At 39.9% G+C, this 22,260-nt stretch overlaps 1 protein-coding gene across 19 annotated transcripts in view; it reads left to right on the top strand.

Annotated features, from left to right (window-relative positions):
• The window catches only part of nedd4l (NEDD4 like E3 ubiquitin protein ligase), a 497,553-nt gene that overhangs the window by 391,622 nt on the left and 83,671 nt on the right, over positions 1-22,260 (top strand). For 11 of the 19 annotated variants that reach the window (XM_087990470.1, XM_043678365.2, XM_087990460.1 and 8 more), the window contains 3 exons: positions 6,323-6,502; positions 10,858-10,929; positions 14,764-14,832. In XM_087990470.1, coding sequence (XP_087846596.1) covers positions 6,323-6,502; positions 10,858-10,929; positions 14,764-14,832 — 321 coding nt within the window. The remainder of the gene's footprint in view (positions 1-6,322; positions 6,503-10,857; positions 10,930-14,763; positions 14,833-22,260) is intronic. The other 8 variants (XM_087990446.1, XM_043677447.2, XM_043677097.2 and 5 more) reach the window with 2 other exon arrangements.

The following is a 22,260-nucleotide window of genomic DNA, read 5'->3' as shown; positions in this document are numbered from 1 at the left end:
TGGCATGGTAGGTGAGGGGTGGAAAGTGTGCAGTATACTGTAGCGGCATATACTGTGGGGCTCTCTGTGTACCCTGGGGAAGCCAGGTCCACGTGTATTGGCGGCTGCAGTACATAAAAACGAACAGGTACTGGCTCTCGGGACAATTTGATGGAGAAAAGTGCTGAACAGAGGTCGATTACAGAGAAGCATAAGACATAGGAGTGGAAGTAAGGCCATTCGGCCCATCGAGTTCACTCCGCCATTTAATCATGGCTGATGGGCATTTCAACTCCACTTACCCGCATTCTCCCCGTAGCCCTTAATTCCTTGTGACATCAAGAATTTATCAATCTTTGGCTTGAAGACATTTAGTGTCCTGGCCTCCACTGGACTCCGCGGCAATGAATTCCCACCACTCTCGGGCTGAAGAAATGTGTCTGCATTTCTGTTCTGAATTGACCCCCTCTAATTCTAAAGCTGTGTCCATGGGTCCTAGTCTCCGCGCCTAACGGAAACAATTTCCTAGCATCCACCCTTTCCAAGCCATGTATAATCTTGTAAGTTTCTATTAGATCTCCCCTTAATCTTCTAAACTCCAATGAGTACAATCCCAGAATCTTCAGCCGTTCCTCGTATGTTAGGCCTACCATTCCAGGGATCATCCGTGTGAATCTCTGCTGGACACGCTCCAGTGCCAATATGTCTCTCCTGAGGTGTGGGGACCAAAACTGGACACAGTACTCCAAATGGGGCCTAACCAGAGCTTTATAAAGTCTCAGTAGCACATTGCTGCTTTTATATTCCAACCCTCTTGAGATAATTGACAACATTGCATTCACTTTTTTAATCACTGATTCAACCTGCATGTTTACCTTTAAAGAATCCTTGACTAGCACTCCCAGATCCCTTTGTACTTTGGCTTTATGAATTTTCCCACCGTTTAGAAAGTAGTCCATGCTTGTATTCTTTTTTCCAAAGTGCAAGACCTCTCATTTGCTCACATTGAACTTCATCAGCCATTTCCTGGACCACTCTCCCAAACTGTCTAGATGCTTCTGCAGCCTCCCCACTTCCTCAGTACTATCTGCCTGTCCACCTAACTTCGTATCATCGGCAAACTTCGCTAAAATGCCTCCAGTCCCTTCATCCAGATCATTAATATATAACGTGAACAGCTGTGGCCCCACCACTGAACCCTGTGGGACACCGCTTGTCACCGGCTGCCATTCCGAAAAAGAATCTCTTATCCCAGTGAGGATGTTAGTGAGGATAGGGAGCAGGGAGCAACAATGGCATTGACAGCCCTTAACTCTTGGACAAATCATCAGTTTCCTGGCCTCCTGGGTTTCGGGATAGGTAGGATGGGGGTACTGCATGGGAACCAGGATGCCTTGTAGGAGGGAGTCAATAACTAGCTTGATCCCGTCTGTTGCTGCTGGCGACAGTGGGTACTGCCGTATAGATGGCAGGACGGTTCCCTGCTTGAGCATCACTGTGTGGTGGGACAGACAGCACTTGGCCTGCATGATTTGAGTGCAGTGTCCACAGTGAGGCTGGAAGGTTGGCTCATAAGAGGGGACAGTGGCTGGGCTATGTGTGGTGAAAGTGGCCTGGACTGATGTGGGAGCGCAGCGGACGCAGAACTCACCCTGGCTGAATCGGGCAATCTCAACTAAGGGGATGGTGACCTGACCAAGAGGTGCCAAGTGGAGGGGTTACACTTACAAAAAGAGAGCCGTCACAGCAAACCTCTTCCCCAGAATGAGGACTCGCAGAGTCAAGTTCACAGCACAAAACCGGGGCAAAGTTTACCCCGGCAGTCAATGTCGGGACCTGAGCAGACTGGCTCCACTTTCTCCCCCTTTTCCCAGTGACGCCATGTTGTCTGAAAGTACTTCTAAGGGAAGGCATGAGGGACAAAGGCAGCAGTTTTAAGAAATACCAAATTCTAACCTTTCTTTTACTCCGGAGCCTCAAATCTCGACACTAGAGGACTCTAACCCCTTTTTAACTCTGGGACTCGGACCAAGATTTTAACTGTTGGACTTTAAGCCCGGTTTAACTGTGGGGACTCTTAAGCGCGTGTGAGCTCGACCAGACACAGCTAGAGATGGCAGGCTCGGAGGTTCCAGGGCTGCAGGAAACAGCATGGAGGAGTGTGTCTGAGATTTCCAGCGTGAGACCCTGAGGGGAGTAGTGGTGCTGGTATTCAACTTGCACAATGTCTGCCGACCCTGGAGGGCCACTGGGCATGAAGCGGAAATTACTGCAATATCGAGGACGCTGACGGGTCCTATGTTGAAGTTGACCAGGTCAGATAGTAAGCAAAAGTGAGGACTGCAGATGCTGGAAACCAGAGTTTAGATCAGAGTGGTGCTGGAAAAGCACAGCAGGTCAGGCAGCATCCGAGGAGCAGGAAAATCGACATTTCGGGCAAAAGCCCATCGTCAGGTTTTAATTAAGCCATATAAAGGTTACGTTTATTCCCGTGCAGAATCATTCTACACCACAGTCCAGGATGCTGAAATGTTGCTTACACTGTATAATACCATATCATTGAATTTTATTGTATTATTTTTAAAATAAACATGCTTCCAAAAACTCTGATAGAGAAGTGGTGAACCGTTTGATGCCAATTTAGTTATAGTACGATTGCTTTGATCTACTTTTGTTAATTCTGTGTGTAAGAAGAGTGGGAGCGTTGAAACCTTATTAATAAAACTTATGCAGAACTTTCATTTCATAAGCACCGATTGTTCCTTAAAAGAAAAACCATCATAGATCACCAAATGCAAATTAAATCAAGTTATCTCTGGATCTTGGGCTGCAGTGATTGAAACAGACACTCAATCACCAGCAAGCAAGTGTGCCTGCAAGCTCAAACACAGAGTCAACGTTTCTCCAAGATTCAGTGGATAACTGCATGTGTTCACTAGGTCCAGGTTGAGTACCAGCAGCAATTGTGACAGGCTGCTGGACCATCTCTCTCCTCTCTCCTCTCTCTCTCTCTCTCTCTCTCTCTTTGTCTGTCTCTGCTGCCCTGTAACACCAGGATCAAGTTCCTCAGCACCAAGTTAAGTGTGGGATACTGAGGGAAGGGAGGCTGTGAGGGGAGTTCTTTTTTTTTCAGTTTTCAGGACTCTGATTTTAATTCGGGGGGGGATGGGGCTGGCCACTTCCCTAAACTTCTCTAAACTCAGGCCACGCTCCCTAACAATATTGGCTGGTGACTTGTATTAACAGGGTATTCCCTACCTTACTCTCCGAGCGTGAGTGGTTACCATGGTGCTTATTACTTCGCTGAGAGAGTCTGTGTCCGCGGACCGCTGTCTCATCAGGACAAGTTAGACTTGTCCCTGAGGTGGTCCTTCTCTCGAGGGTTTGGGGTCCTGCAACCTCATTGACCTCTGGTTCGAGCTGGGAATAGAGAACAGACTGCAGCACTGACAAGCACAGAAACGAACAGGATGAACAGATGAGGCAAATGCAGGACAAAAACATTACAAGTAAACAAAACAGCAGGGCCCCTGTCCAATTCCCACAATCTGTGGCTTTAGTAAGCGAGAACTTAATATCTCTCCTCCTGTCTCGCTGGGAGCACATGCCGGTCCGTCTTTTCCCCTGGCTGGATCAGGCACACGGCTGCTCTCCAGCTCAAGTTGGATGATGCATCTGCCGAGATGGGTACAATTTGGGAGCTCACCAGCCTGCTTCTTGAGCAGAGTAAACTAGCTCAGTACCGAAATGCTGCTGCCTTAGATTAGAAACGTGGCTACTTCCCCCAGACATCCAGCCCTTTGTAGGTATGACCCACTGGGCAAAGCTAGTCACCAGGTCCAATTTGGGCACAATTTAAAACGTCAGGTTCGCTTACCCCTTTGGGCGAAAAGGGCCTGTTGACTGATGCCAAGCTGTCGGGAGAATTGAGCCCAATCAGACAAAGACCACACAAGCGCAGATCGTGTGAAATTGACAAGCTGTTTATTATGAGCGATATCACTGGAAGAGAAATTGACGAGGAGACACAGAACTGACAGCCAGTACAGGTAGATCAAGGGTTCTCTTTCTTAAGCAGTGGGCAAAGGTGGTTTTACAAGGGTACAGCAATCTGTGTGAATTACAGTACAATCAAGAGCGAAAAAATACAATCAATGGGAAGACAATCAGCCATCCGGTAGCAGCAATCAGTCCGTGATTGAGTTCAGAGATTCCGATTCTCTGGGAGAGTAGGTGCTAATGTTTCTCATCCTGGCATCAATGGGTTTCCATTGTGGTTAGTCTGCAAATAAGGTACCTTGGTACCTTTCAGTCTGAGCATCCTTTGTGAAGTTTCAGTATGTGCGAGGAGTGAGGCTGTCCTTGGCTTCGGCAACTCGGAAGTCTACTGTCAGGCCATCTCAGGAAGTGTATTCCCCTGTCTGGAAGTGGCTTGAGTCATTTCTTGATTGCTGCCTTGTGTCTTAGCCTATGTGGTCAAGGCTGATGCACTCTCGGTAGTTTCTGTTGTGGCTGAGGCAGACATGGTTCCTTGTGCTCTTTGTGACCATGCTGTGGGTGGACAGGGAAGCGGATTTTCTCCCACATCACCTCCTCAAAAAACTTGATCAATTTAGTGAGGCATGATTTCCCCTGCACAGAACCATGGTATCTATCACAAATAAGTCCATTTGCTTTTAAATTCCCTGTAGATCCTGTCCCTGAGAATCTTTTTCAATGATTTCCCTTCCACCAACATGAGACTCAGAGGCTTTTCCAGGATTATCCCTGCTCCCCTTTTTAAACAATGGGACAACATTGGCTATTCTCCAGTCCTCTGAGACTTCACCTGTGGCTAAAGAGCATACTGAGATGTCTGTCAGTGCTCCAGCAATTTGTTCTCTTGCCTCGCTCACTCTTCTGGGATAGATTCCATCAGTACCCTGGGACTTATCTACTTTAATACTTTCTTCCCTTTTAATAGCAACTTGGCTTAGAAACCTGACACTCCCTTCTCTGAGATCATTCTCCATCAATTCCTTCTCTTTGGTGAATACTGACACAAAGTATTCATTTAGGATCTCACCTACCTCTTCTGACATCACACATAGCTTCCCTCCATTGTCCTTTCCTTTCCCTGGCTACCCTCTTGCTTTTTTTATGATTCTCCTTAATCCTGTTTACTAATGACTTTTCATGACCCTCTTTAGTCCTTCTAATTCCTTATTTAAGTTCTTTCCTACTTTCCTTATATACTTTAAGGGTTTCATCAGTTCCCATCCTCCTAGACCTTACATATGCTTTCTTTTTCTTTCTGACATGATAAAATGTAAGTCAATCTAAACAGTAATCAAGCTGTTTGCAAAATGCTTAAGTGAAAGTTTGTCAGTTTATCCTATTAAAATCATGATTCATTGTCATACAGCCATGGATACTGCAAAGCCCCTAACAACCTTCCAGCAATAAAATTGATGACATTCTCCCAGACTAGCTGCACCCCTAATCAGGTTGTTTCAAAGTAACTATAAAACTGATATCTGTGCAAAACGGGCAATGTGGAAAATTGCTGTGTCTATCAGCTATGGTCCACAAAAAGTAGATCAAGTCCAATTGCAGTCCCATTAGACTCCTCTTGATTGTTAGGAAAGTGAAAGAGAGGTTGCTTTAGCATTAACCTGCTCACTAAAGCTCAGTTAGGATTCTGCCAGGGCCACTCGGCTCCTGATCTCATGACAGTTTTAAAGGTCTTGGACTCTCTTCCTAACACTATTTGTAGATGTGTCTCTGCCAACAGTAATGCAGCAGTCAAGAAGGTGACGGTGGCTCAGCTTCACCATGTCTAAGGCAGTGAGGGATGAGCAACAGATCCAGACCTTATCAGTAATGCTCATGTCTCAGGAGCTAATTTTTTATTGTAAATATATATTGCACATTAAAAATAGTGTCTGGTTTAAGTAATGATGACTAATTGGCACAACGTTTGAGACATTGCAAGAAAGATGCCCTTATGCTATTGCCGATGAGCTGCCAAAAGTTGCACTTTGATCAACTCAGGAGCTGAATGGATTTGGGAATCAAAGCTCCCTCAGACATTCTCATCCCAGCTTTGAAAACATAGATACTCAAATCAGAATGGCACTCTGTCACATTAACGACTGAGTACATATTGGCTTAAAGTATCTTGTACAGACGCCATTGTTTGATGAGAAATGCTACCAGTGCACAGATATGTACTTTGTATCAATGCAGTGGGGTATTGTTTGAAATCTCTGAGTTCGGATATGTTAGGTTTTCAAAGGAAGCTGTTTGGAAAATGTAAACTCTTTCTTGTTAGAAAATGTTATTGATTTGTTTTAATGTGCAGCCATGGGAACCCATCTCTGAAGAATTGATTCTTGATAATGATCAAATCTTCCAATCTTTGCCACCTTCTACCACTCCACCAAGTGCAACTGACAGCAGTCCGCCAGATCTTTCAGATGAGCTCAATAGAAGATTGCAAGTCGCTGCAGAGTCAAATGGGGAACAAATTGGTCCACCTACTGTGAGTATGACTGCTTCAACAATAATGTTGAAGATTATTGCTTAAATTTTATTTTGTTGTGATTTTGCTTTTGTTGGACCACATCGTTTTTATTATAATATCCCACAGTCTTTTAACGAACAGAAAATCGGGCTTTCTGTCTCATGATTTCCTATACCATGCTCCACACAAGGACTGTTGCCTCATGCAATTATTTTCATGTAACTTAAAAGTGGACTAAGTGATGTTGGTTTGGAATCATGTCAGAAACAGCCGTAGCAATGCATTGCAGGTGGAACATGTGTTGTTCACAAATGTTTTGTGAGCCACAAGAGTCTTGCATTCTTGAACACACTGCCAATACATTACTTACCTCAACATGCAGGCATACAACTGTTATGACTCAACTTTTTCTTGTTGACATTTCTGTCTCCTATTAACATCACCACTTTCTAGAGAGAAAAAAATGTTCCCTAAGATATGAAGTAGGATAGGTTGTAGGTCAGTATTACACTGAGAGTCATTGGAAGCAGAACAAAAGATTTCAGTATACCACCATAATTTTTATTTATTGTGGTAATTTTAAAATTAGCATATTGAATCTAAGGATGTATGTAGATGGCTCAAACATATCCCAAATTTATTGTTGGTCATTCGTGATCTTAATACAAACAGCAATCAGGGGTTTGAAAACTCCCCTGCATCGGACTTAATAAAATAAGTTAGAACATTGATTTCCGCATGCTGTTTTTGATAGAATATGTATATGGGAGGTGAGCAGAGGCTGAGGTATAATGTGCCAAATACTGTATTGGACTTGAATTTTCTTCTAAAATAACCACGTGGCTGAGGGTGCTTGTCTTCACATTGCCATGCAACAACTTCAAACAAGAAGCAGATGAATGATTAAATTTGTTCATACGAATGTTATTGTCCCAGTTGTACAACTCCACCATTAGTTTTGCATAAATAACATTTTGGCAGGAATTTGAAGATGCTTTCTGATCACCCTGTTTAATGATTACTGTGAAGTTGCTTTTAAGTTCATTGCAGGCATTTTTCTCAATTAATTTTATATATAAGTACCATTGTAACAAAATGACAATGTTAATGAGTCGATTCTCAGTCCTTCATATTTTTTAATTTTTCAGGGAGGTTTTAGCAGTGTGCAATTTAAAGATGCTTTTCCTTACTTTTCCTACCTTACTATCTGTCTGTCTCTCTCTCTCTCTCTCTCTCTCTCTGCTCTTAATCCAACCTCAAGTTCACATTCTTAATTTCTGAAAGTCGATCCCATCATTTTAATTTGTGATACTTAAGTTCTGAACTAATTAAATTCCTTGTTGTTTGCCTAACTCACTTGGATCTCTGATGCTCTGTCTCTCTTATGTTGCTGTTATCAGCTCACATTTAACAAATTTGTATACAAAATTGCTTTCAGCTAAAGGGCGGAGCAAAAAGTCACTGCAGCTCCTCTCTGATGGTCTGTGAATAAAAACCTGGCACATTGCTTTTTTTGCCAACTTTCTTCTCCAATTTTCTGCTGATTTGTGAGGTTTACTTGAATTGTAAGATAGAAGTCAATTACAATCATAGACAGAGTTGAGCAAGCCATTCTGGGCCTGAATAGTTACAGCGGCCATTCAGGTACAAGTATGTTTTGACAGGGGTATTCCAGAATTTATTATATTTACCATAAGTACAAAAAAAATCAATAAAACCTGTGGTTTTAAGTCATTCTACTCTTGGACACCAACTTCCATTTCTGATTGACTGCGCACCTTGTTTTTGTTGTGTTTTATTGACTGAAGTTCCCCTTTTTGTCTTTGGTGTTCTGTGTACCAAATGACAAATAGTCTATGCTTTTATGCTCAGTTCCTAATTTACTTCTTCAAAAGTGATGGTCATCTTACTGGTTTCACGATGTATCATCTCCTGTTTTGTGCTTTAAAATGTCATAATCATACCCCTTTTATAACAGATTATCTTGGTAAGCAAAGAGGGACAATGTGGTACAAATAGAGCAAATTTGAGCATCTACTTGCAGTATGTAGTGTCACCTCCTAGTGATTTAAGACCATCCCAAATATCCCACCTGATAAATTTGTACATTTCCAAAACCTGTCAATATCCTTCAGCTAAAAGAACTATGTGCGACTCTCCAATATCTGAAACAACATACTGAAAATAATGTTCCCAAGTCTATACTGATGACTTGTGTTCCCTGAGAGGAGAAGGAATTTCTTCAGAGGATGTTTAATCGTTGGAGTCCATTGGAGGACAAGTCATTAAGACAGAGGTAGCTAGGTGTGTGATTCGTAAGGGAATCAAGGGTAATGGGGAGAAAGCAGGATAATAGGATTGAGAAATATATCACAGAATCATAGAATCTCTACAGTGCAGTTAGAGACCATTTAGCCCATCCTCCAAAGACCATTCTATCCTATTGCCATAACTCTGCATTAGCGAAGGCTAATCCACCTATCCTGCATATCCCTGGACACTGTGGGGCAAGTTAGCATGGCTAGTCTACCTAACCTGCAAACCTTTATACTGTGGGAGGAAATCGAAGCAGCCAGTGGGAACCCACACAGACATGGGGAGAACATGCAAACTCCACACAGCCACCCAAAGCTGGAATTGAGCCCATTTACCTGGCACTGTGAGGCAAAGTGCTAACCACCATGCCATCCTGATTGAATCAGCCATGATCAAATGGCAGAGATGACTCAGTGGGCCGAATGGCCTAATTCTGCACCTATATCTTATGGTCGACATAAAAATAATATATTATTTAAGTTACAGAAGTAAGCTTTTTGACACATGACTGGGTGTCTTTTGAGGAAAAGTATTTTACCTTTAAAGCAGTTTCCCATCTGTTCAGCCAAGTTTATTTAAACTTGAATCAAACAAACCACCATAAAGCAGTGAATTTTGAGAGGGTAGTTTGTATATTCTTTATCGAAAGAAGTGTTTTACAATTAATCCCAATAAAGCATAAAATGGTTCTTCACTGACTTGATCAAGTTTAAATTATTGAAAAATAACTGAGTCCTTCCTGCTGAGTACAATACCATGACTTTTAGACATTCTCCAACATTTCACCAAAACGTACATGTGTAAAACATAATGGTAATGTCAGCAGACAAGCTAGCTTTTGTTCTTCTTGATGCCAGCATCCATTCATTGGCAGTCTGTGAATGCTGAAGTAAATCAGGTGTGGAAGCCCCATTAAAGTCTACATGCTCATACTCCAGGTTTTTCTGCCTGCGATTGTGCCATTATCCTGCTCAGCTGAAATGGGACAGCTCAACCCATGTAAAACTCTCCTGTTCTATCCAACTCGGGCTTTTAACACTGATCAAAGACCAGTTCAGTGAAAATTGCTGTTCCTTGCGTTCTGCTGCTACTCTTTTTCCCATCAAATTATTTATTTTCCTTGAGTTGGGACAGAATCTCGGCCATCCTCAAGTGCTGTGGCCAAATAGTAGTTCTTCAAACAGAGTCCTAACTGTCAGCATTCCTGCACTGACTGGTGAAAGGATGCACCTTCTCAACCAATACACCTACCAAGTAGCATGTACTGCCTAAGGAAAAATTGAGATTTTGAAAATTGTGAATCACTTTGGAATACCCTATGCCTGTACCAATTGCAGAGAATGCTCAAGCATCAAGAGAATTCTAATAATTTTTAGTTTGTGTTCCAATCATCACAGTTTTCACTTTGAGGATTTCTTGGAAGCTTTGCTTTGGAAACTATTTGATACCTTTTACAGGCATGTGTTCTTCAGATGAATGCTCAAAGTACCTATTAAAGAAAATCTCATAAAACAATTTTTTTTTTTAAATGTTGTTGAACTTTAGATTTTGATTTAGCTTTTGAAAGGTGAAGTTGTTTATGTTGCCACACATCAGTTAATAATTTGTTTTTTTTAATTCTAAGAGAATTAATTGGATTGTATGGTATTACCACTCTCAAAAGTGTGCATCCGTAACTAGAGCTAGTTTTGTGCCACCAGTGTTTACATCAGTGTTCATCTAAAGGTAACATTAATAAATCGTTCAAATCTAATTTCACTCATTAGAGGAAGATTTTTGATGGATCTTCAATAGTGGTTGCATACTGAACAGAAGTAGAGTAAAAAGAAGTGAAAGCTTGCAGTTTTTGTTCATTGCTGGATGGGAATTTAGATATGTATAGATCAAAAGAACATTGTCTCTGACCCGTCCTTGTGGCTGCAGTATTTGAGACATAATGCAATCAAATACAATACTACAGCATAAGAAAAGGTGTAGATTAGTTACCACTGCAGCAATGTTGTTCATGAAAAAAACAATTGGTCTTCATAAAATTAATATTTTGTTATACTTCTCAGGGTGAATCTCTTGCGAGGCTACGTTCCTGTAGTGTAACAGATGGTGTTGGAGAACATGCTCAAGCATCGATGGTAAATAAGTTTTGCAATTTCTAGTTTTTCTCCTATCTATCTGAATGGTTTTCACTTTGAGATTTTCTTGCAAGGCCTATCTTTGGAGACTACATAATATCTTATTCTTTCTTTAATGAAGCTGGACTCCTACTAGACATCTGTGCTCACTACAGCTGTAAAAGTTCCTGTCTGAAAAAATTGATTTTATTTTTAAAGGGCAATCGTTACACTTGAGTCAATTTTCTTCTGTGAACTCCAAACTGTTAGCTCTCCAGAGATAAATGAAGTTGTGGAACAAAGATTGAATATGATGGAAAATGACTGCATAAAGAATAGAAACTGGAGCAAAAATTATTCTTAGCTAGTAGAGGCAACAGATTTGTTCCATGGAGACTTAGGGGCTTCAGAGGTTGGTGAGAAATTTGAAAAGAGAGGGTTGGGGACAGCATTGTAGCCAAATTAAACGCTGCAGAACAACATGAAGCACAGAAAAACCAAGGTATCAGGAAATTTGGAGATGATGATCAGGAATATGTTCAGATGTATTTCAAGAGAGATTCTGCATTGGGACATAAAATCTGTAAATCATAACATGTTCAATTTTGTAAGCAGAAAAGGTGTTCCATGAGCAGAGGCCAGACAGTAACCAAAAGATAAATGTAAATGTCCCTAAATTGAGACTAACTCACTGAAATAGTCAATCTGTCATCATCAGATTTCGTGGTGGAGCTGTTAACTGAGAGTCTGAATTGTTCTGTGTTTTCTACATCTGAAGTATTGGACAGGGCTCTGTTGGGACCCGGAATCAAGCTTGCTCTCAGACCTGTTCAGTTTGAACGCGGTAACTTGACATTGATTTTGTTCAAGTTGCCATTTAGTGGTGTGAAGACCAAAATAATTTGAGGTGGACTCTTGAAGTTAGACAACCAACTGGAGGCCCTCCAGCCCTGAAGGAGCTGCAGCCTGCTATTACAGGGAAAGGAAAGAGAGAGCATCTTCACTATACGGGACTTACTATTACAGCTTTAACACATATTTCAAATTTAAAAACTGCCAAGGTACTATACCATTGAAGAATTCTCCATGGACAAGGCAGCTAAAGACACCTGCTTTTGGTGTGTTTATAAGGGGGTGATCCTTGCAAGTTGCCGGCACTTTCTGCCATAGGCAGCCACATCCAGGTACCTACTTTGTTTCAGCGCTGCAGTTGTGCTCTCTCTCTAAAGTCATGATATCGTTTCTGAGGTTCTGTGGCCAAAGGCTAGCTGATAGGCTGAGCTGGTCTCCACGAAAATGGTGGATGATCATCCAACTCATTGCACTGGTTCCACTGTCTTGACCAAAAACTGAGCCAGACTAGCCATATAAATGCTGTGACTACAAGATTAAGTGTTTCTGTTCCCCATCAAAGCTGACTGAGAGAGACATTTGCTTTCAAGCATTGAAACCATGAAACTGTGAGGCAGATTATTAACTGAATGATAATAGATTGGGAAAGGGGGAGTTGCATTGAGGCCTGGGTGTCCCTGTACACGAGTCGATGAAAGTAAGCACGTAGGTGCAGCACACGGTGAAGACAGCACACGGTAGTGAGAGGATTCAAGTATACAGGATTTGTGCAATTGGTGAGACTGCACCTGTGTGCAATTTTGGTCTCCACGTTTGAGGAAGGATGTTCTAGATTTGGCAGGAGTACAAGAATGGTATACCAGACAGATTTCCTGGACCTTAGAAGAATGAAGAGGAATCTCATAGAAACCCATAAAATTCTAACAGGAAGAGACGGTAAACATAAGGGTGTTCATATTGACTGGGAAACCCAGACTCCGGGTTCATGTTTTAGGTATATGCAGTCGTCCATTTAGGACTGAGGTGAGAAAAATCTTCACCCAAAGAGGAGTGTAATTCTTTACCACAGAAAGCATTAGAAACCAAAACATTGAATGTTTTCAAGAAGAAGGTAGGCATCGTTCTTTAGGCCAAAGGGATCAAAGAGCATGGGAGAAGGTGCAAATAGGGTAAACTGGGTTGGATGATCAGCCATGATCATATTGAAAGGCAGAACAGGCTCGAAGGGCTGAATGGCCTACTCACGGCCATACAACAAACAGTAAAAGAAGTGATGCTGCTGTCGACCATGATGCCATTATAAATTAATCATATTTACCTGCACATGTTCCGTAACCCTCTATTCCCTGTCTGTTCATTTTTTTATCTAAATGCTTCGTTAATGTTGTTATCATACCTGCATCTACCACATGCCTTGACAATATGTTCCAGGCACCTCCCCCTCTCTGTGTAAACAAGAGAAAACTTGCCTCACACATCTTTAAACTTTCCCCCTTCAGCTTAAAACTATTCCCCACAGTATTTGACATTTCCACCCTGTGAAAAAGACTCCGACTAGCCACCCTATCCATGCCCCTCATAATTTTATGTATTTCTTTCAAATTGCCTTTTGAAATGTCCTTTGGAATCTGCCTTCACCATTCTCCCAAGCCGTGGATTCCAGATTGTAACAACACTGAGTAAATGCTGCCTTAAAATGAAAAGCAGTCATTATCTTTTCGTTGGTGGAGTTCAGCTGTTTTATCTGTTTTGGTCGAGGCTGTAATGTGGTCCAGAGCTAAATGGCACTAGCAGGCCACAAACTGATCTTTAGTGAGCAGTTTATTCATTTGCAAATGCTGTTTAATAGCGACACCTTCAGTCACATTGCTGAAAATCAAGATTCTACTGATAGGGTAGTTGTTGGCCAGGTTGGATTTTTGTGAACAAGACGTATGTGCATGATTTTCCATATTATCCGATAGATGCCATGGTTGCTGATGTAATAAGCAGTTTGTTTTGGGTCATAGAGTCATAGTCTTCAATAATGTTGTCAGGGGTCATAGCCTAGCAGTGTCCAGTCCCTTCATTAGTTCTTGATATTTTAATTGAATTGCTTGAAGACTGCCATTTATGATTCTGTGGACCTGTGGAGGAGGCTGAAATGTATAATCTGGGCTTCTGACTGGAGATTGTTGCAATTGCTTCAGCCTTATCTATTGAACTGATGTAATGGGCTACCCCATTGTTGAGGATGGGAATATTTGTGAAGTCACCTCCTCATGTTAATTGTTTATTTCATCCAACATCATTGACAATTGGTTGTGTGCAGAGCTTAGATCTGATCTGTTGGTTGTGGGATCACCTGGTATTGTCTGTTGCAAGATACTCTCCATATATTCAGTGATACAGTAATGTAATAACCCATTCTATACATGTATTGACTTATGGGCTAACAGGATTCACATTGTTAATGATCCTTCTCTGAATTTATAATCTGACAATTTGGAATTTTTCCAACTATTTAAGGAAACTTAATGTGTAATATTCCATGAGATTGTGCAAGTTGCTTGACAAGTATTATTTTTGTGTTCATCTGCACCTAAAAATAAAAATAAGATCCTCATTTTTTTAATCTGCATGTACTAAATTGTGGCTTTGGGCTCGACATTACTTACTTCAGACTAGATGCCATTACTCAGATGTGAATTAAGCTTTTTTCGTGGCATCACACTCAGTTGACACAGAACCACTGTTTAAAAAATGCGATGTAGGAAAATTAGTTTCCTACAAGTTTAATTCTAGAGTAGATGCTGGTTCACTGACATGAAAACCTAAGTACAGAAATTGTGTTCAAGTTCCTTCTGTCAGACTTTTTAAAAAAATAATTTCTATTACTTTCAATGTTTTTAAATGTTCCCCATTCAAAAATCAATGCTTAATTCTTAGCCCTGATTTTCATCCTATTTATTATGCTTCAGAAGTTTTATTTGGTAAAGTATAAAAAACATTATGATTTATCAGCAGGCTGCCCAAACGCGACGACCTCGTTCTTCAACTGTTACTGGCAGTGAACAACCAAATGAACTGACGGTAATTTATTCAGTACCAAAAATAGCATTTTTTTAAACACAAAATGTATTTGTTAAGCGATAGTTTTCTGGAGAATTTCACTGTCTGATGGATCACTTTCACAAATCAATTAGTTGCAAAGAATTATGATCATTCTTTTTGATTTTAGTATTCAGCCTTTCCACCATTTTCACTAATGATAACAAAATTGACTTGAAGCAGAATACTAACGGAGCTGAACTAAATTAGTGTAAACACAATGAATCGGTACCTTGAAACTGCACGACTCACTGGCCTCTCCAAGCTAATACTGTTGTTGTCAAACCTGTCCTACACGAGCTTGCTAATTATATCAAACATTGATAAAAATAAGCATTGAAAATAAAAGGATTTGATCATAATATGGTAGATCTTAAGTTTAAGGAAGTACGATAAGGGTCATAAGCTTTGAGATTATATGTATTAAGTTATTTAGGGTGTGAATGGGAAAAGAAAGCTGATGTTTAATTAGTAAGTATGAGAGGTGCTAGTGGAGAGTGGTATTGTGTGTGATTCCAGCGTAGTTTCTTTGATAGTGACGTTGTAGAGGTTTATAAAATCATGAGGGACATGGATAGGGTAGAGAGACAAGGTGTTTTCCCTGGGGTGGGGGGAGTTCAGAACTAGAGGGCTTAGGTTTAGGGTGAGAGGGGAAAGATATAAAAGGGACCTAAGAGGCAACTTTTTCATGCAGAGGGTGGTGCAGGTATGGAATGAGTTGCCAGAGGGAGTGGTGGAGGCTGGTACAACTACAACATTTAAAAGGCAAGGTGAAAATAAGGATTGCAGATGCAGAAGATCAGAATCGAGAGTGTGTTGCTGGAAAAGCACAGCAGGTCTAGCAGCATCCAAGGAGCAGGAGAATTGACGTTTCTGGCATAAGCTGTTCATCAGGAATGAGGCTGCAGGGCCAGGGGGCTGAGAGGTAAATGGGAAGGGGGAGAGGCTGGAGGGGAGGTAGCTGGGAATTTGTTAGGTAGATGAAGGTGAGGGAGGTGGTGGTGGAGTGGATAGATGGGAAAGACAATGGACAGGTCAAGAGAGCGGTGGCGAGTTGGAGGCTTGGGACTGGCATAAGATGGGGGGGCGGGGAAATGAGGAAACTGGTGAAATCCACATTGATCCCGTGTGGTTGCAGGGTCCCAAGATGGAATATTAGGCGTTCTTCTTCCAGGCATCGCGTGGTTAGGGTTTGGCGATGGAGGAAGCCCAGGACCTCATGTCCTTGGTGGAGTGGGAGGGGTAGGGGTCAAAGGTGGAGGTGTAGGAAGTGGAGGAGATGAGCTGGAGGGCATTGTCGACCAAATGGGTGGAGAAATTGCAGTCTTTGAAAAAAAGAGGCCTTCTGGGAATTTCTAAGGTGAAATTGGTCATCCTGGAAACGGAACCCCTTTCCTATAAATATCACACTTTAAACATCCAGTGAGATTTTCTAAGTATGGTGACAGCGAGTACGAGGGGACATAGCTTTAAATTGAGGGGTGATAGATATAGGACAGATGTCAGATGTAGTTTCTTCACTCAGAGAGTAGTAAGGGTTTGGAATGCTTTGCCTGCAACGGTATAGATTTGCCAACTTTAAGTACATTTAAGTCGTCATTGGACAAGCATATGGACATACATGGAATAGTGTAGGTTAGATGGGCTTCAGATTGATATGACAGGTCAGCGCAACATCGAGGGCCGAAGGGCCTGTACAGCGCTGTAATGTTCTATGAGAACCTCTGACTGTCCACAATTGAACTGTATACAAATTAAAGTGTGAATACTGATGTAAATAAAATGAAGGTGTGCTTACTTTTGTTTTAGACTGAGGATGTTAATAATGGTGAACAATATTTGTAAAAGTAATGGGAACAATAAAGGCAACTTAGAAAGATATATGATATAAGTTGTCAGGCTGGTAAAGGTGCTCGTTCTTCATTGGTTACAATTCTATGTCAGATGGACCAAATGGGTAAATGAATAGGAAGGGTTTAGAGGGATATGGGTCAAATGCAGGTAAATGGGACTAGATAAATTTAGGATATCTGTTTGCCAAATGGTCTCTTTCTGTGCTGTGCATCTCTATGACTACTAATTTGTAAAAGCAAGATTTGAGCCTATCCGATATCTGGTAGGATTTGGCAATATTGGGTAGACAGAAATAAGGGGGCAGACATGGGTCAAGAATCTGAAAATAAATTTGTAATCTCTGGTCTTTCTACAGCTGTAGATGATCATGTGTTCAGCACAGTTTCTCTGTTTTGCATGTGTGAATTTTTCAGGTGCATCTCACACAGAGTTGTAACTGATAAAGAGCTGGCACATTTACCAGTCTGACTACTTATGTTGTATATCATCCTAAGTTGCCTTTATTGTTCTCATTACTTTTATAAATATTGTTGATCATTGTAAACATCCTTGGTCTAAAATAAATATATACACACCTTAATTTATTTTCATGAATATTCACACTTAAATTGTATAGAGTTCAGTTATTGATGGTCAGATGTTCTCACTGAATGGTTAAAGTATGATATTTATAGTGTTCCATTATTTGCTGCAATGTCTACCATTATTAATAATATGAGTTTAGTAAGTTGCCGTTTTGATTTGAAGAAACATTTAAGGATGGATATATGTTCCAGGGATCAGTACTCAGATCTCACTTCTAATCCTTTTATTGGCAGCCTATGTAGACATTTTCTGATCAATTTGCTCAGATGTTATAACATACATCTGGAGCAGGTGAAGTTTGAACCTGGATCTTCTCGTAGAGAAGTAGAGACACTGCACCCCATTTTTCCAGGTAGTCTCTCGCCCAAGTACAAACAGGCCTGAGATTGCTTAGCTTCTGGGATCAGACAAGAATGGGTATTTTCAGATTAACATGGCTAGATCTTTGCCTGTTATCGTTTTAATAAAAGCCATATTTGTTGTGGTCCCAACTATTGGAGATCATGGCGGATAAGGAAGACAAATCAGCTGGATTTAATTTCTTCACTGAGAATGATCATGAGCAACAGATTTTCAACACAGAAAGATACTATTTGAGGCATCATGTCTGTGCTGGGTCTTTGCTAGAGCAACTTTTTAAAATTCCCATCGCTTAGCTTTAACCCTGTACTGTGATATCAGTTTTCTGCATCAAATAGTTATCCAGTTCTCCCTTAATAATAGTTTCTATCTTAATCAACTCCTATTGAAGTATACTCTAAGATGCGTATGGACAGATGCATGAGTAGGTGGGGAGCAGAGGGATGCAGATGCTTAGGAATTGACCGACAGGTTTAGACAGTACATTTGGATCGGCTCAGGCTTGGAGGGCCGAAGGGCCTATTCCTGGGCTGTAAATTTTCTTTGTTCTTCTTTGTTCTTTGTCCTCCAGTCACCTCTGTGCAAAGACTTGTTCTCAATCCCCATACACTTGCTGCAAAATAAATTGTTAAATTCAGAATCATAGTCACTCTCCAATCAGAGCCAGATTGTTCCTTGCTCATCAATATAGATTTTCCTAATTTTGTAAACCTATTATATCCTGTCTCTAATCAAGTAAAAGTGACGTCCACATCATAAGACGTTTTGCACAACAAAAGTTTTGTATTTATAAAATCAATGTAATGAAACTTTGTTGTTCTCTATGACTTGAATTCCCCTTTGATAATCAGACACATTAAATTTTTCTCAATTATTAAATTGTAGTTGTTAGTATTTTGTATTATTTTATTATTTTTTATTTTTCTACTGTATGCTGGTTTTCTAAATCTTAAGGTTCTAGGTGCTTTTTGTGGTGTTATTTACCTGTATTTCAACAGCCCTTTCTGAAATCACAGTCAACCTGCCTGATTTAAATTTAAAGAAAGCTTGGCAGCCGAATATCAGTTATCATTTAACTGGTATATTCCCCATGACAATGATTTTATCATTAGAGTTCACTTTTCAACCAATCATCACTGTCTTATCACTTATTATATAATGATATTCTCCTTTTACATTGCTATTCTTGCAATTGTCCTGATGAATGCAAGATAAAAACATTTCCCCAAAATTTCTTTTTTTTTAGCAGTAAGCTTATTTATTTGTTGGTTAGTTGTCTACTGTAGTTAGGTGGTAGCAGTCTTGCTTTTGAGTCTAAAGATTGCAAGTTTAACTTTACTCCAGGATTTTGAGTACAAAAATCAAGCCTGACAATTATGTTGCAGAAGTGAGGGATTGATAAACTTTGGAGGTACCATCATTTTGGTGAAACATTAAGCAGAAATCCTGACTGCCATACTGGGAGGATGCAAAAGGTCCCACGACACAATTTCTTAGGAAGGCAGGGGAATTAATCATGTGTCCTTGCAAATATTTATGCTCAATCAACATCACAGAAATGGAAGATGGAGTGATGCCTTTTTTTTGGTTGAGAGGCATGTAGCAGCATTTCTTGGTAGAAAGAATGAAAGGCAATTTCAAATGAAGGGTGCATTTCTGAAATGCATGCAGGAGCAGAGAGACTTAGGTGTTTGTTTACATAAATTGATGTCAACAAGGTCAGTTGAGAAAATGGTCAATAAGCATGAGGGACTTTTGTTATTACAAATGGAACCATAGAGTACAAACTCAGGCAAGTTATATTGAATCTTTATAAAACAGTGGATTAACTCAACTGAGGTATATTTAATTCTAGTCGCTACGTTAGGACAGTTATGAAGGCAATTTTGAAGGTGCTGAAAAGATTTATAAGGATGGTTACAGGTTTGAGGGACCTCAGGCATGTGATTAGGTTGGCAAGGTTCAGGCTATTATTTATAAATGAGAAGAATAAGTTGAATGATTAATAAAGGTGATGTAAATCATGAGAGGTCTGGACTGAGCAAATAGGAGAATAACTGTTTCCATTGGCAGAAGGATCAAAATTACAGGTGTAAAGTGATTGGCAAAACAAATAATGGCACGGTGAGGAAAAACTCAGTTTTAACACAAGAATTGGTTAGGATCTGGATTATCACCGTGATAGAGGCAGATACATTTGAAACTTTTCAATAGAATTGAATAAGCTCCAAAGAGAAATTTGCAGGATAGAAGGGAAAAGGCAGCAAGTGGTACTGGCTGACTCTTTCAAACTGCAGACCAAGTTGCCTCCTGCATTGTGACCAGCCTGTCAATCTATAATTAAGCATTACCTTAGCGCTAATAAACTAAGCTTTTTGTTAAAATATGCTCTGCACTCCTAAGTTAAAAATATTTTTTCTTTTTTTTGAAAAGGTGCTATACATATGTTGAAATTAAAACACATCTTTATTTGTGTTGGTGATTCTTTTCTTTATTTGTAAAATTAAGCAATTTTGATGTGAAGATATATAGAGCTTTGTGAAGAACTATATTCATGTGGGTTACTAAATATAGTGATATCTCTCAGTCCCCCTTTGCTGCTGTACTTTCTATTTCAATAATATTATTCAAAGATAAATGAGATGTTTTAAATGCAACTTCTCTGGAAGCGATGGTATCAGATTTAACTTTCCAGCCTAATCATGGATAAGAAAAATAGGGCAGAGGTAGTAGTCCTCTTTGATGTCACTGATGTTTCATTTCAAGTATTTCTTGCTTTTTGGAAGTTCTTTGCTAACTATTTTCTATCCTTCAGCTACATCTGCACACCAACGCTGCAAGTATTTCTAACACCTTGTTTACAACCCTGAACAGGACAAGAAAAAACTTTATTCTCAGAATTATGTTCCCTTTCTTGCAGGGAACAGCCGTTCATCCTCTGAACCTTTCTTTGTTCATTCTTATGTCTACCATTTTTCTCACTTGTCAAAATCACGACCTATTGTGCCATGTACTCATTGTTCCCTAGGTAATCAAGGCTGTGGAACTCCTTACCTCCTTACTGCCATTTGCCATAGAAATGATAAACTCCTAAAAAGGCAAAGTTTAGTTGCACCCAAGCACTAGTTCGGATGTTTTTTTATTTCAACTTTTTGCCCACACCTTTTGTTGACTCCTGTACAGTGAGGTCTTGTTGCTTCTAAAATGTTTCTATTTTAATTAAGATGTAAAATCAGGTTGACTGTGACTCTTGCATTACTTTCATTTCTAAACCATGTTAAGTGGAGATTTGATAGTGTTGCTATATTGATAATCAATAGACACTATTTCTAATGACAGGAAGCTCAATAATCAGATGATACAGAATTAAGATAATTAGTAAAATTAGCATAAGTAGTTTTTATGCCATGAGTTATGATTTGAAATTCACTGCCTGAATACTGGAGGAAAATTTACTAATAACTTTCAAAAGGAATTAGATATACATCTGAAATGGAAAAATAATAGGAAAGGGGTGCAATTTGCTAGCTCTTTTAAGGAGCAGCCAAAGACAGTTGGTTATTTGTCTTTTACTGAGCTGCATGTTTCTCTGATTATATTCTTGCTCCACCTGTCTATAGAGGTGGATGTACAAGATCTCAAGGCAGTATTCAAAAACAGCTACATTATCAAAATAGATTAACTAATCATTCATTTCATTTGCTGCTTGTGGGACTCAACAAATGGGCTGCTATTTTATGCCTACATGACAACAGTGACTGCATTCAAAAGAAGAATTAATTGGCTATGGTATATAAGTGATCAGTTTTCCTTTTAGTCATAGCAACTGTGATAAATTGTTCAGTTTTGTTTTGGTAGATATGTTCAGAATCATGAACTTGAGAGACAACACAGTTGTGCAAAAGTAATTTGCCCATGTCAAAACCACAGAACCTAATCTCGTGCATTTTATTTTAAATGAATTGAGCAATATTCAAAATCTATGACAGTCTTTAGTCATAATAGAAACACAGTGATTGTCAATATTGTTCTAACTAATCAGGTACATCTTGAGGTAAATTTAAACTTTATTTTTATTGAAATGTGAAATTATATTTGAAAGCTGATTACGCCCAGCAGTTGGATATACATAATAAAGCCTTTTGGATAATCTCATCTGCACAGGGTCTCTCAAAGAGCTATCCACTTAGTTGCATCTCCCTTTACTTTGTCAAGACCTTTTCAATTATTTTATTTCAAATTTCAAATATCTATTTATATCCTGTTTGGAAGTTATAATTGGAAAGAGAAAGATGTCAAAGTACTACATCAAATTTGGTGCATTCAGGAACATATATCACTACAAGAAATGAAGAACAAGGCAGTTGAGTTTAAATAGCTACACTGAAGAGTTCAAATATTATATTTTCATGAAGCAGTTGAAGGGTTTCATAGGCTGTTGACTGTTCTTTCAGATCATCATTGACATTAACAGTGTTGATGCAATTTAGATTACGGCAAGTGATGCCTAAGACACTTAAAATAGTTGTTCTATATGCATAATAATGAGTACTGTTATCTTTAAGCATGTTGTATTGTCTCTGAAGCCATGAATTTGAGCCATCAGTGTGT

This window comes from Chiloscyllium plagiosum, unplaced genomic scaffold (assembly GCF_037043375.1).
Source record: "Chiloscyllium plagiosum isolate Xiang-an unplaced genomic scaffold, Cpla_swu_hap1 HiC_scaffold_1, whole genome shotgun sequence".
Taxonomy (NCBI): Eukaryota; Metazoa; Chordata; class Chondrichthyes; order Orectolobiformes; family Hemiscylliidae; genus Chiloscyllium; species Chiloscyllium plagiosum.
The sequence above is the reverse complement of the archived record's forward strand: the minus strand, read 5'-3'. Positions and strand labels throughout refer to the sequence as shown.